At 41.3% G+C, this 16,368-nt stretch overlaps 1 protein-coding gene across 6 annotated transcripts in view; it reads right to left on the reverse strand.

The window, feature by feature from the left end:
- MTM1 (myotubularin 1) overlaps positions 1-16,368 on the reverse strand; it is a 104,137-nt gene that overhangs the window by 18,729 nt on the left and 69,040 nt on the right. For all 6 annotated transcript variants that reach the window (XM_032475687.1, XM_006194953.3, XM_032475685.1 and 3 more), the window contains 4 exons: positions 11,628-11,711; positions 9,341-9,490; positions 4,740-4,928; positions 863-1,048 (listed from right to left, as the gene is read on the reverse strand). In XM_032475687.1, the coding sequence (XP_032331578.1) occupies positions 863-1,048; positions 4,740-4,928; positions 9,341-9,490; positions 11,628-11,711 (609 nt within the window). The remainder of the gene's footprint in view (positions 1-862; positions 1,049-4,739; positions 4,929-9,340; positions 9,491-11,627; positions 11,712-16,368) is intronic.

The following is a 16,368-nucleotide window of genomic DNA, read 5'->3' on the forward strand; positions in this document are numbered from 1 at the left end:
TATGGTATATTTGTCACAACCATCAACCAATATAGATACACTATTAAATTATTAATAAACTCATTTTTAATGAAGTCCCTACTTTAGTCAGATTTCCTTAATTTTTACCTAATGTCCTTTTATTCTAATCCAGGATCCCATCTGGGATACCACATCACATTTATTGGTCACAATTAATTTTTTTTGCAATTCATTTTTGAGGATGAGAAATGAAGAAAAAAATTAAAGTTAGAGATATTAAAGAAAAATACAACTCCTATCAGATTGGAAAATAAACTGGACTAGAAAACAATCTATCTTAATAATTAACTTATTTAAGTATGCTTTTTGTTTGTATAAAACTAAATGGCGTCTTCTAAAATTGTTAATTATCTCACATAGCTTCAACTATTTTTACTTTTAAAAGAATGAAGGTTTTTGATGCCCCCATCAAGATGAAGGGTTGAATGTAATAAAAACACAAAACTCAGTCTTTAAAATAAGTCAATTTGAGATTAGTTTCAATAAGCAACTTCTCTAGGTCCTTGAGGTTCAAACCCAGTAATAGTTAAATAATAAACTGTCTATTCCTGAATAAACCTGGGTGGAAGACTCACTACTTACCCGTGATGACATGGAAAGTGGTATCTCTACAAACTCTAAAAAATATTCTGGAGGTGATATTGTGAAATCTTTAATTCAGGTAAGCAAATTATAAAGAAACATAAAACTGTCAAATGTACAACCCTATACAACAAATATTTCATCTCTCATTGTTCATTTTTTTAATTTAAGGAATTTCAAAAAAATAAAACTTCCTTTTCCACTAAATGATTATTCTTTTTTACATACACATAAATCTTTTTTCCAAAAATATACTTGCCTTGATATGTTCCAACCAATGAGTGGATTCCAAACTGGACAACCAGTGAGATTCTTCCACATTAGGATAAACAATGTCTTTGACTTTTTTCAAAGATTCCCGCATAACATGAATGTTATGAATGTCTAAGAAGAAAAGTTCGGTGTTATGATATGCATCATCACTTTCATATCCTCCTCCTGTTGCCTAAGAAACAAGATACACAAAACAGTCAGTTGGGTTTTCTATTTCTCCAGTAACCTACACAAATAGTTCAAATGTTATTGGTCCTCCAAATCCTTGCAACTTAGATGCAATAACTGATGTGACTTGACGTCCTATCTGACACTAAGCCTCAACAACATTAGTCACATTTTGAACTAGAAAAACGATGGAAGGCTGGTAATTTCCTGGGGATCTGTTATTTGCGAGAAAAAAATCATTTTCAGAATGCTCTATAATTACTAGCTCTTCTTTCGGATCTGGCAAGGCAAGAGCAGGTTCTGAATGATCCTCGTCTTCCAACAGATTTTAACAGTACTCTTTGGGGGAGGCTCACATGGGACACGATGGGCTGGAGGAAAATGACAGGCTTTGGAGACAGGCCCAGGTTGATAGCTCCACTTCAGCCCCTCTTTGCTGTGTGATCTGGGGCAAGCAAGGCACTTAACCTCTCTTGAGCCTCAGTGTTGTCTCCTGTAGAACAGGGGATAAGACCACCTAGGACTCATAGGACTAAGAGGAGCCAGGCTCTCCAATAGCAAACACCAGCCACCATTCAATGAGCCCCTCTGACATCCCAGATCCTGTGATTCTTGTTTTACATAATTTTATCTTACAGCAACACTACCAGGCAGGTGTTACCACTCCCATTTCGCAAATGAAAAAAGATGCTATTTAACTATCCCCAAAGTCACAGAGGTAAGCAGTAGAATTTAAGACATCTTTTCTAGTGCCCTGTGTCTGTCTGTGTGCTATGCAAAGAACAGGGACAGTGCTGCACGTGGTGGGGCCCTCAAAGAACAAAAGGTTGAAAGAGGAGGCAAGTTGGCCACCCTCTGCCTTGACATCTACAAGTATTAACCTGCCAGGGCGGACATTGCCTCTTCTTCACAGCATCGTATACGTGCCCGTTTTCCATGAAGACAAAAAGAGATGCTATGACTTTGTTTAGGAACCTGGCTGCATTCTGCTTAATGTTTTATAATAGAAGGAATATAAACTTGTAGCTCAGGACAGAAGCACCAACACATACTATGGTTTTTGCCAGGGTTAGTCACAGAGGAAGTTTCCTGCAGTAGAAGTAAGGCTACCACTTGAATGTCAAACCTGGCTATGTACAAGCCAGAGGCCCTTGGTCTCCACAGACTCAAGGTGAGAAATTTTGTTTAGATAGAAATGTCTTTTTAAAGCTTTCTACAAAGAGCATAGGTAGTAAGTAGACAAAAAACATTCACTATGTTGTTTTCAACAAGTTATCGGCTAATGAATGCATACACAATGGGCCCTAGTCCCCTCTCCTCGGTTATCCAGGCCTCAGGGAATAACACCTGGCAGCTGCCATCACTTCTGTGAACCACAGGCACCAGGCCTGGCAGTCCACACTGAGCCCAGGCCGTGCTCGATCTGCAAGCCTCTAACGCAGCGACGCACGGCGCCGCCCCACAGGCAGATGCCATGCTTCTCTGCATATGTGCTCTGTCAACAGTTAGTGATTTTTAAAGGAATTCTCAACGCTGGAGTTGCTTTCATAAATAACTAAAGATGATATGCAAAAAAAATTAATTGTCATTGCCAAAGTTTCTGGCAAAACCAGACCTGAATGTAGTCTGACTTTAACTCATCACAGGGTGCTGGATCCCCTCTACCCCTGGGTTTCATGTGTGTGTGTTTAATTTGAAACGGTGCAATGTGGCTTGTTACAACTGGGGTTGTAAATTTCTAAATACCCGCAAGGGCAGAACAACTGGGTCCGAAGAGAAGTCAGAAGGGTAAAATCAATTAGTCAATCCTAGATTGAGTTCCCCGAAGTTCGAATTCTCCATCTCTGGTTAGTTTTGAAGTTTTCTTTTCAGTTTTCCCCTCTTCAATAAAAAGGAACAACTCAGGTTACCTAGTACAATGATGTACACAGCCTGTTGCTATGGATACAGATGATGGGGGGGAGACAGCTGAGGGAGGAGGGGAACCTAAGTGTGGTTTTGAAAGCATGATGCACAGATCTGTCAGGCCTAGGTTTTTTTCCCTTAATTTTTTCCTTCCCTTCATCCTTAAGTGGACTAGAAACACAGGCATATCTCCTGAGTGTTAAAAAGGCACTCAAAAATTCTACTGCTATAACAATGAGCTTTAGGGTTACTACAATAAAGTTATTCATTCCATATGTTTCATTTATTTAAACATTTCTTCTTCTTGTTTTATTTTTTGGGGGGGTAGGTAATTAGGTTTATTTATTTATTTGTTTATTTAATGGAGGTACTGGGGACTGAACCCAGGACCTTGTGCATGCTAGGCATGTGCTCTACCACTGAGCTGGACCCTACCCCCTTCCATACATTTTAATATTTTAAAATATTCTTTCTCAATACCTCATTTTAATGTTATATTGTATCTATTTCAGGCTAAATGTATACATGGGAGCACTGCATTACGTGTATTCAACTCTGGATTATACGTGAAGGACAGCAGGAGCAGAACTGTGTAAAGGTAAGGATAGTCCAACAAGATATTCACAGTCACATTTAATTTCCTAAGTGTTTTACTTATAATCCCTAATTTATTTCTCAATTTCACTTCCTGATTGCTTTATAGATAATTTCAAAATCATTTTTATTACCTAAACCAAAACCAGCTGTCGTAAAAAAGAGCTGATCCAAGAGCGTGCGAGGGGCAGAGGGAGCTCCCCAGGAGTGAATGTGTAAGATGCATGATCTGTGTGCAAATAATTATTAGAGGGGCCCCACATGCACGCCCGAGACACGTCATGGGTCCATTTAGGAAGCTACTGCATCTATGTGAGCTGCTCGAGGACTTGTTTTGCTTTCAGGTTCTTGTCTTGTGCTCTGAATAATTGAAGATGCCAGATTAATGACCTCGGGATAAGCAAAATAGTCAAGATGATGAAATTCAAGCCTACACTGGTGAGAAACAATAAAGCTGAAAGGTGGAGTGGGGCAGGCTCACTGTGAGCACTTGTAAGTGGCAGCCGGCAATGGGAGAAGGAAAAACAAAAAACAAAAAAACAAAAAGGTGAAATCAAATGTAAAAAGCATTTAGGAACCTGGGGCCATGCAAACGACACTACCTTGTCACTCAGCCTTATGGACACAGCATTCTTTGCTCGAGAAGGCCAAGAAGTGTCTTGAGACAGATTTCTATGAAAATATTACCACTGTCTGTGTGATTGTAAAATTTACATACATAGATCTACTCATTTCTTGGATTACCTGATATCAATGAGAATACACATATCTGAGTATTGTGAAGAGACTGCTTTGATAAAGCTACAAATTTAGGATTTGGACAATTGCAGCCTCCCACAACTTCTCACAGATGCCTCCCCAGTGTACACACTGAGAATGACTGTCAGCAGCCTCAAGAGCTCCAAAGAGTGCCTAACTTTTGCCTGAGATTCTAGCCAAAACCCAAGTTCATTACAGCTCTAGACTTGCCTAATTTACCTAACGCTTATTTTCATTCCATTTTGGTGTATTCAACTTTTAAGAAATGTTTTGTGATTACAACTACTTTCTACCTCAGTGACCTCGTTTTCTTATTTAAGCAAAGTTTAATTATGAATTTAAACCCACATGCTGACATGCTATGGTGACAATGTTCATGTAAAACGCTGCACGCTGTAGGAAACGTAAGCTGCTATCATGTCATTAAATAGACTTACCTTGTTAGCCACCGCATTTACACTGGGTCTCGCGTCATAGATGGTCAGTTTATTAATTTGTCTGTTTGTCTCCCTGATAACGTCGAGATATTTCTCATCATCTTTATTTCGTTTCCCACTCATACCAACAAGGGGCTGACTGCAACGCACAATCACCGTCTTGTTTTCCGGGTGAATCCACGACAGCACCTACAGTTGGTTCAGAAACCAAATCTCAAAACAATTCAAAAAATAAAAAAATATAGAGCACCAACAATCAAGATGAAGTGACGCTGATTTTGCTGAAACGGGATGCCTGTTCACCTGCAATCTCACCGAGCACCCAGAAATGCACAGCGATGACTATTCGGAACAATGAGGATAACCAATTGCTTTACTCATCTTTTCTAAATTCGTAACACAGCTAGGAAAGTTAAACACTTACCTAAACACAGTTACATCACTTAAAGAAAGCAGAAAGTTCCAGGTATTTGATTTCAGTCCTGCAGCTTGCACGGGATTTGTTATCACCCAGAAACAGCTTTAGCAAAAGGTGAGAGGTAAAGGCGATCACCTCTGGTGCTGTGTTTCTACAATACCAACTCACATAGATGGGTCATTTCCCCGACAGGCTCAATTCTAGATTCTAACACCCAAAGCAGGCAAAAGAGGTCTCAGGGCAGCTGAGCGAGCTGCCGGAGTCTCTACTGTGAAGCTCGCACAGCCGCCTCCTAGGAGAGCTCTCGGAGCCTTTACCCGGAGTCAGTCTTCTCTAATTTTACACGCAAGCCTAATGCTTGCTACTTGGTTTCTGGGCCCATAGTACATGAGAAACAAGGCCTGCAAAAAGAAGCTAATAATGTAATACAGCAAAAGCTAGAGAACTGTCCACTTTGAAGAGTCTGTCCTAAATGTAAAGGGCAAGGGTTTGGGGCTGTGAACCAGCAGCCTAGAAAGAGCTTATAGGTTTGGGTGAAGAGGGAGAAGACAATCTTTTTAAAAAAATTTTAATTTTAATTAAACATTTTTAAATTTTATTTAATGGAGGTACTGGGGATTGAACCCACGACCTCGTGCATGCTAAGCTCTACCACGGAGGTATATGCTCCTCCCAGAACTGTCCACTTTAAATGAGTGACTTGTTTGGCAGGGGAATTATATCTCAATAAAGCTGTTAAAAGGGGGAAGAAAAAAAACAGGATCCGGGAGGTGAGTGTGGTAGGTGGCAGCGTGGGCTCCAGGGCAGGTGCCCCACCATGGTGGCTCCGACCTGGGCACTGAGCTCACAGGCTCTGTCACTTCCTTTCCGTCTTTCATCAGATAGGGAGCCACAGGATAGCAGTGTGCTGCTGGGCGGACGAATGGCCAACACGTGTAAGTACCCAGCACAGGGCAGGACCCCGGCTTGAGTTGGCATCCAGAGGCAGGCTGGGTGGCCAGCAGAGTCAGATGGGAAAAACCATGAAAGGCAGGCGGAGACAAGACCACAGAAGCATGAGTGTTCGAGCTCACTTAATACAAGGCCAAGTACGCTGGTGTCTTTAAAGTTACCTCCTCACTATGGCAAAGGATAAGCACTGATGTTCATAAAAGTCGCTGGGTTTAATAATGACAGGTTATGTGTACAATAATGACAACAGGTTCGTGAAAAAAGATTATATAATACGAATGAATACTCATTCAATCGAGTTTCTGCGCCTTCCAGAGACCAGTCAAAACACCACTGTGGCCCCAACAGTCCAAAGGCTCAGGATCGCAGAGCCCGGGGACAAGGGCTGGCCTTCCTCAACCTCCATTTTCAAATCTACAACATAGAGAGGAGACCTGCCCCACTGACCTCCCATGGCTTTGCCTCAAGAGAGGGGAGATGAGATCACTTTTACGTATAAATGTACTTTTTTTTTTAGGTTTACTGAGATATAATTGACCTCTAACACTGTGTACATTTAAGGTATGCAACATGTTGATTTGATATCAGATCCCTTAAAGAAATCAAATCACTACACAGACAAGACGCTTATTATTTGATACCGACCCTTATCAAGTTTTCAATTTAAATCAGGTCATATGTAAGAAACTGCCCTGTTCCACCAGTGGCCCCCTCTCTTCTGCCCCTCTTTTCTCTGCTTGGGAGATTTTAGACTGGAATCACCAGACCATGTTAAGAAATGCTATTCTTATGAGCTGTTTTGCCTCCTACCTCCTTTTTTGTTTTGGGATCTCAACTACCTTTATAAAAAGGATGCTTGCTGTAGAACTGACCAGGTACAAATGATGCTAATTTCACAACATCACCTACCGTAAGTGTTTTCAAAGTATATGGTACTTATGTCAGGTTATTCTTATCGAAGTTAGGATGTAGAAGCCATAAATACTTAAGGATGTACACAAAGATTTAGCCACCAAAAGATGTTTATCACAGCATTGTTTATAATGGCAAAAGATGACAAAGAACTGAGATGTCTCACAATAGAAAACTGATTGAATTCATCAGGGCACAGCTACAGTCTGGCACGTGAGCAGAGAATCATCAGTGTGGAAAGCTCTTTCCATGCTAATGCTAGGTAGGAAAAGCAGATTGAGACACAAATCACAGAAAAATTCCACTTTTTCCAACAAAAATATGTATGCATAGCAGGAAGTCTGGCAGGCCGTCTCCCAAAACATGAACTGCAGTCCTCACTAGGTGGCAGGCTCCTTTTTGCTTTCCAGTATTTTTGAAAACATCTAAAATAAATATGTATTATTTATATGTTACAGGATTCTATAACATTAAGACTGACTGGTTTGAGAACAAAGGAATACGTATCCATTAATGGGAACATGAATGCATGTGGATTATTCTGATACTCAGTGATCTTTTACAACAGTGTGTATTTTATTTTATGCACAACATAACAAGATTGCCTTCTCATCAATTCTTTTTTTTTCTTATCAATTTTTTTTGCATTTTTATATGGGTTTTTAAAAAGAGAACTGACTATCAAATATTAATGATTTCATATTAAAAGGAAATACTGGGTTATAGTCAAGACTCAGGTGGTCAGACAGTATTATAGCAGATAGCATACATTATCTACTATTAGATATGAGTAAGCATGGTAATCGATACCATTTCCTGTTCTTTTCTTTTAAATGGAGGGACTGGGGATTGAACCCAGGATCTCGTGCATGCTAAGCATAGGCTCTACCACTGAGCTATTTCCCTCTCCCCAAGCATGGTAATTGATAAAGACACAGAGGTGATGGACAGCTTAGCCTTAAGTTCTTTTAGGAAAAATAAATGCAAATTGGTAGCCATCACAAAGTAAGAAGGATCAATAAAATGGCTAAGTAGAAAGCTAAGCGTTCTATTTGTTCTACAAGTGGGCTCTCGTTCACTCAGAATGGTGGAAACGACTAGAGCAAGACGGCAGCCTGAGCACAGCGGACCTGGCACAATTGTTTCATTTCCTCTCCTGCCCCCATCCCCATGGAATCACATACACACGCCCACACATCTTTGACACAGTAGATGTTCAATAAATATGAATTGAATGAAGGAGGGAACAAAATCAATCCACACTACCCTAGCTCAGTTCTCCTGTGGGCAATGCATGTATTAGCAAGACAGCCGGCCAGGGCAGGGGTGGAGTCTGCACCGAAAAGTACGTCCAGACAGAGCACAAGACAAGTGAACTGGTAACTCCAGCTTTGTTAGCGTGGTGTTCCAGCAAAACGAGCTAAAGAACATACTTTCAAGTATAATGTATATCATGAAGATATGAACGGGCACTCGTGCTTAGAGAAGTAAGTGAGTTTTTAAAGTTACAATTCGTTGTGTGTTTACGGTACACAAAGGTTCCCCACACATATCCTTTTAAGGACAAAAATGTCTAGACTTGGAAGTTAAAGGCAAGGTGACATTAAATCTTAATTTCTTCAACCCTTGTTTTTCAAAACCAATACCAAAACAAAACCAAACAATGTACTTATTATGACATGCCCTGAAAATTAACAGACGGGAAAATTCTCCAAATTTTTAGTCAGTAAAATTTATGGACACAGAGGAGACAGTCTGACTCGTACATAACTATTTAAGAACCAAAGACAACTTTATGAACCAGGTTCAGTGATACCATAAATACACTTGGAATAGTCTGCACTTGACTCCAGCTTGCTGATGGTACTAAGGCAGCTTACAAACTTGAGTATAAACAAATCCTAATAAAGGTGATAAGGAAAAGCCTGTACTTATATGCTCCACAATATAGGATAGCGTGTTGTTTTCAGCACAAGTCAACTGACATTTACCGAGAGCCTAACATATGTCACTTATTGTGTTACCAAGACAAAAGCCACAAAGACTCTGTCCTTCCTTCTATCTTTCCACCCAACATTACTTGCACCCTCTCCTGTATAAGAAGTACTTGAGTTCATTCTCTGGCCTCGATTGCGAGCTCCTGGAAGGCAGGTGATGTCTTGCTTCTGTTTCCATTCAGCGTGCTGCCTTGCACTCAGAAGGCACTTGATAACTATTTGTTGGAATGAAATTCCAAAAGAGTGTTTCTCTGAATCACTTGACTACAGTTCTTATGGAATCAAAGGCACCCTGTAAGAAAAGCACTCACTATGGTACTCACCGGAATCCGATTTCGGGATCTGAAAGTTGCAACTCTCCTGAGATCATCATCAGAGGCACGATATGGAACCACGAGGAGAGCAGGGTAGGTGTCACAGAGTTCATAGCATTTATTAATAAAAGTTATCCTCCAGTGATGATTGGGCAAGCCCTGCGGGAAAAGAGGCCGTCCACATCAGCACCAAATGACTTCCTCTCGGGAACTGGCCTTGGTTGGGTCTCCCACCTTCTTCCTACCAGAATGTGCACATGCCTCTTTGACAACAGGCCAGTGACGGTCTACTGATTTATGGTAAGGGAGCCAAATCAATAATCAAGACAACTTAAGAACATAAGACCAAGCACTGGTGGTTTCCATAATTCTAAACTATTGTAGTTCAATACAGATCCTCCTGAATGTGAGAGCTTCCTTTATTTCATGTCAAACTTTTCCTTACTATTTATACAACAGTGATAAACCCAAGTTCATCCCTCACTGGCACACCCCCACACCCTACAGAAAAGTACACTGTGTAATCTTCACCTCCGTCTAACTGAGGGTAGAAAAGAGATCAGGCAACTTCCACTCCCTACTCAGTACAGAGTGAATGCTTCAGCCAGCTGCAAGGTAGAGTCTGTGCTTGTGAAAAAAGTCTCGGGAGGGTGTAAGGAAAACCCCTCTGGTGAGGCTCACTTCACTGCCTCCTAAGGGTTTTCAACCAAGTGCTCTGGAGTCAGTTACCACCCTAGAGGTTGTGCGCCAAATGCAGTCACATATATTCTAGGCAGGGAGACAAGGAAGACACTTCCCACCCTACTGTCTACCCACAAAATTGTATCCAGTGTTGACAAGGCCCAGAGGCGGTGCAATACTCTCTCCCCATACTCACAAATACACACACGAAAGCGAGCTATGGGAGTGCTTGCTTTGGGGACAGACTTTGTACCTATTCTCTAGGTCTGGCCCTAGAGAGCACGGACCAAACAGACGAGTCTGTTACTGACTCTGATTAGAGAGTTATTAAGTCCCACCAGAAAGGTGTAAGGAAAAAAAGATGGAATATAATGGCAGTCTAGAACAAAATACTTTCAAGAGTTCACATATGCATGGAATCTTAAAAACAGCAACTGTTTTGTTTCAAGCTAGAAGCTTTGACCTAAAAAATGAGTCTTAATATTGTCAATAATACTTCAAAAATGAGGTACAAATATTCTAATGCATAATGCTACAGAGGTCTTCAAAACATACCAAATGTTTTCATGGCCCTTCTTCGGCCGCCATTACTGACCCAGAACAGAGGTCACTAAAATGAGAGGGATACACGGCCTTTGATTCCTGGAAAGAACAGGACTTACCACCTCAGACATGTGCTCGGGAGAGAAGCTCCCACACCCACATTCCTGAGCATCGAATCTTCTTACGCGCACGCAAACCACTGGACAAGGCTAAATAGGGAAATCAACCCGGCTGCTTGGTAGTGGAGGTGGTGGCCAGAAGATTCTTCTCGAGTTTAGGGTTCTGAGATTTTACTTTACAATCATGGGCTTGATTTGACTCTCAAACCTCACTCAACAAAACTTCCCAATTATTTTAAGAGCTTTGTAGAATGAGAATTATGAAAAAATCTCATCACAAACCCCCCAGCTGTCCTATGATCTGGTTACACCAGAGGTCCAATTGTGGCTCTTATTCCGTAACACGAACAGGACCTTGTTAAAATGCCGCAAGAGACCTTCCCCTCTGAACAGCAACAATGTATGAAGACTCCTGCTTTATTAGAGCAAATAAACATGCATGTAGGTGAGGTTTACAGTAGAGAGCGGTAAAGGCAATTCTAATATAGGCTCCTCAAAGCCTTCCTGGAAAAGCCATCATTACAGGAAAACAGTCCTAATTCACCTGAATCTGTAAAACAGAATGAATATAATTGAAACCTAACTACTGCCAGTAATAGTTAAGCTCCCCAATACATAAATACATAGTGACGTCAACTCCTGAGAAGTAAGGTGTAGAAGTTCGGCTTTTCTAGACTCTGAGTATTTGATTCATTTCATGAACAACATATAACTGATGTTCTTCATGGAGGGGAAGGCAACAGAACTTAGCCTTCAGTGAAACTTGAACATGGCCATGGAGTGAGCTCATAGGTTCCACAGTACTAGACAGACGGAATAAGCCCTATTATACCACTGTCATGAAAAATACATTTAGCAAGAGTGTTACTGATTCTCAAAGCACCTGACCGACAACATATCGTCACCACGCATGTCTGAGATTCACCACATGGTACAGTAATCTACTGACTCACCTGCCTTCTGTATTCTTCAACTGGATTATAAACCGTCCATCCATCCACGTTAAACTTTTCTTCATTTAAAAATGCAAATATTGGCTACAGAAGGCAAAAAGAAAAAAAAAAAAGGACTTCAAGTTCAGTGTAAAGGAACTAACAGTCTACTAATACCTCACCCTTTGATTTTTCACCAGATTTTCCTACTATGAAATCACAACCCAAACCAAGACTTTCAACCAAGAAATAACAGTGGAATATTCGGGTTAGACTTATGCTATATTCTATCTTGATTAATATTACTTTTGAGACCTCAATTTTCTATGGCTACAAACATCTCTTTAGGTGTTTTTTTTAAATGCTTTTGCACAAAAATCAGATGATTTCCAGACCCCAAAAAGCCTATCCATTTCAAGCAGTATTAGCAATTGATTGGGTAAGAAGATACTAAAAATGAAAATTCAGCAGTGATTATTACAGAGTACAACTGTCTCAAAAGGAAACAATGACATGTTAGCCTATTAAGAAAGAGATTGAACATTAGGAAAATTCTTCATTGTTCTCTGTGAATTCTGAATCAATGCCCTGGTCTCTGGGACGACAGGCCTCAGACCTCCCATCTCTTCTGTATGCTCATTCTCACAGTGATATTGATGAATTTCATGGTTTCAAATACCATCCACACCCTGGTGACTCACAAATAACCCATCGCTCTCCAGCCCCCACTGTGACCTCCAGATATGGCAACGCAAGCGACCACTCCACAACTGCAGGTGGCCTCAGAGGCAGCTGGAGGATGGTGACGTCCACAACTCCTACCTACTCCTGCTCATCCCACAGCCTCCCCATCTCAGTAGATGACAGCCCCATCCTTCTCAGTGATTGAACCAAAAACCTTGGCATCACCCTCATCACCCCACTGCTACTACCCTGGTCTAAGGATCTACCAGCTCCACTTGGATTAGTATAAGACCTCCTAATTAATCCCCTGCTTTCATTTTTACCTCTAAAGTCAGAGTAATAGTGTCACAACCTAAGTCACATCAAATCCTTCCCCCGCCCCAAATCCTCCTGTGGCTTTCCATCTCCTTTTGGGTAAAAGTGGAAGTCCTTCCAGTGGCCACTGTGGCCGCCACCATCTGACCACATCCCCTGCCACGTCTCTGCTCTCCTCTTGCTCAACCCACTTCAGCCACGCTGGCCTTCAGTGCTGCTCCCTGACAGCACCAAGCACACGCTGATCTCAGGGCCTTTGAACCTGCTGCTCTAGCTGTCTGGAGTCCTTTTCCCTCAAGGTTTCCTCCCTTACTTCTTTCACATCTCTGCTCAAATGTAACCTTAATCAGTGAGGCTTTCTCTGACATCTGCATAAAAACAACAGGCTACCCCCACAACAGCACCCCGCTTCTCCTTCCTATTTTATTTCCATCACTTATGACCATTTGACATACTACAGATTTACTTGTTATTGTTGGACCCGTAACTGTCCCCTCCCTAGACCACAGGCTCCATGAAGGCAGTTGCTCTTTTCCCGTCCCGGAGCCCCAGTAACTGGAATAGCACAGGTAAGATATGTATTTGCTGACCAAATGAAGACGGGAAATCTTACACAGTCCCTGCACATCGCCTTCACTGGAGGGACCATGTCTAGGCACTTTCCTCTAGGTATCTTCCCTCCACCCGTTTGCCTATTATCAGCCTAGGACCTCGAATGTCCCTACATTGCAATTTCTGGAAAAGCATAATTTTGCAGCAACGGTTTTCTGTATTTAAATGGCAACAGGTTTAAGTGAAAACTGATCATGATTGTGCTCTCCAGACTGTCTTCTTGAACTTTCCAAAGCATGTGGCGCCCGCAGGAGGCCTCATCTCTGGGAGCAGTAGGCTCAAGTGCAGAGTGTTGGGTGGCCACACATTAACAGTGATGCTGATCTAGCAAAGCCATTCGTTGAGGCTTTCAGCTGGCACTGAAGCCACAGCAATACTTCATTATTCAGTACCGCCAGGGAAAGCGAGTGATTTCTGTTAACTGAAGTTTAACTCAAAAACAGAGGGACTTTTGGTGAAAATAGCACTGAAATGTATAGTGTGCTTTTTCACCCATACACAGCATCTACAGAACATGTCCAAACAGCCTCTTGGTGACATCTGAGCATGGGATACTGCACTGGTCAGCACCTGGCCCAGGAAAATACTCAGTATTGCTGAACACTGTGCTGGTGACATACTTGTAGACGACATCAGGCTGTATTGTCACTCACTGCAGAAGAAAACCTAGAATCTGCTTTCTTGAACTAAGTTCCTGATCTCAACATGGTTTTTGTGCAGTTTTTGGTTTTTAGTTATTTGCATCTTTCCTACGAAGCTCAAGCAAACATGGCAGCCCTTTGAAAGAAAGAATAAAACTGCTCACTCAAAAGCCAGATAAAGCTTTCTCTCCAGAAAAATCATGTGTATTAATGCCATCAGTATCCTCTAACTGGCCAGCAGCATTTTCAATGTAACATTATTTCTCCATAATGTTAATAATAAAGCAGCCCTTCTTTGCTTTAAATAGTCTCTTCTGTCTTATATTAAAATTACTGGTAGGTGTAATGTAAGTATACAAAATTGCTATTATTAGAAGATGAAGTTCTACAGCCCAAACCAAAATTATCTCCATAATGTCTCCCCTTTTTTTTCACTGCTGTCTTATACTCTTTCTTTCTTTCTTTCTTTTTATTAAAGTATAGTTGGTTTACAATACTGTGTTAATTTCTGGTGTACAGAAGAATGATTTGGTTATACATATAAATTCCTTTTCATGTTCTTTTCCATTATAGGCTATTACAAGGTATTGAATATAGCTCACTGTGCTATACAGTAGGACCTTGCTATTTATCTATTTCATATATGGTAGTCAGTATCCATAATTTCTTTAATGTCTGAATACAAGTAATATAAAAGATTGTTATTAATATGGGAATGATACAATGTTCTCAAGGTAGCGACCTATCAAGTGGCCTTTCTCATGAAATTCTTCTGGAATGGTACTTTGCATTCTGAGTGACACCCAGATACACAGAATGAGTCAATGACTGACATCCTTTAGCCCTGAAGCACGTCTATGAGAACTCTGTGACATAAGAAGCCCAGGTTACTCTTTAAAAATTTTTTTTATTTTTTAATCTATTTTTTTAATTAAAAAATTTTTTTTGATTATTTTATTTTTATGGAGGTCCTGGCTATTGAACACAGGACTTCATGCATGCTAGGCATGTGCTCTACCACCGAGTTCTACCCACCCCCTGACCCAAGTTACTGTTGATGCTAAGAGCCAGACTTGGACCTCAAATATTTCAGGAAAATTTGTGAATTACATAACAGCCAGATATTTCTTGTCGTGAAATACACAGCAACAAATCTAACACTGAAGTGGACCTTCAGGTGGAAAAGACCAGGCGCTCAAACCAATTATTTTAACCATCCAAATAAAGTAGCATACAATTACAGGAAAACATTTTCTTTTATAGAAGCACTACTTGTTAGTTTTTACAGGAAAACACAATGTGAACACTAAGCTGTCATTAACTACCTTGGCTCTACTGAAGCAAGTGCCCTACAAGAACCAACACTGACATTTTCTAAGGTTGAATGTACAGACCTTACATCCCAGATATTTTAAGTTTTTCTTTTTTCCCCTTAAAGATTCAGCAAAGAGAACAAAGCAAGAAATTTAAAACACAAGTTCTCAATAGAGTAACATAAAAGTGGATTATTACAAATAAAAACTACTAAGCATTGAAGCAAGGCCAATAAAACCCATTCATCTGTACCTCATTAGCAAAAAGTACAAAATTCCCTACAGGTGGGTGTTACAGGGCTAATTACAGCTCCCATCTGAAAACTGCTAAAACCTAAAGCTAGCAGGTTATGTGCCTTCAGGTTTATAGCTGTCATTTATCTTCTCCTACAGATATACAGTTTTGAAGGCTTTGAGTCCTTTAGAACTTACTCCGCAGGCTGACACCTTCCATAATCACTCCTGACTACACCCTCGGGTCAGTTGGACCCTGGGTTTGGGACACGCAGTCCCACAGGGAGGACTGGTTCTAGAGACTCTCGGTCCTGAGCATCAGTAGGCAGTCAGGTTTGCCAAGTGGGTGATGAAGTCCCTCGTTGAACCCATATCTGCACTGACTTCGCGTCAGGAACGGTGCAAAACCTGAGGATTCAGTCCCAGCTCAGCAGAGCCTCAGGCAGGGGAGGGGCTGGCTGAAGGTCAGCTTTCACTGACGCTTCTGGAAGCCCTCCACTGCTTTCTTCTGGGCCTGGTCCTTCCCCTAGGCTCTGCCTTAGGATCCAGGGGTAGAGGGTGCTTTCTCAACATGCTGGGCACTGTCTATGCCCCTGCTCAGCCTGCTGAACCAGACCCTCTAGGGGGTGATCACCCTGACCTTGAAGGACCATGGGGACCACACTTGCCTAAGGGTTCTGGGTGCTCAAGCTCCCTGGGGAGCTGCTTTAGTTTTTTTCTTTTTAAAAGTTATTTTGAAATAGTTATAGATTTACAATAAGTTGCAAAGAAATGTGCCAGGAGGGCCCAGGCACCCTTCACTCAGCCTCCCTCACGTGAGCATCTTGTATACGCAGAGTACAGTTTCCAAACTGACAGCAGAAAACATACACACTCAGGGGCTTACCCCTGGCTTCAAGTGAGCAGATCTTTATTTGGCTCTATATTAATATTTGGGCATTTCACCAACTCAGATTCCCGCTA

Source organism: Camelus ferus, chromosome X (assembly GCF_009834535.1).
Source record: "Camelus ferus isolate YT-003-E chromosome X, BCGSAC_Cfer_1.0, whole genome shotgun sequence".
In the NCBI taxonomy this organism is placed as follows: Eukaryota; Metazoa; Chordata; class Mammalia; order Artiodactyla; family Camelidae; genus Camelus; species Camelus ferus.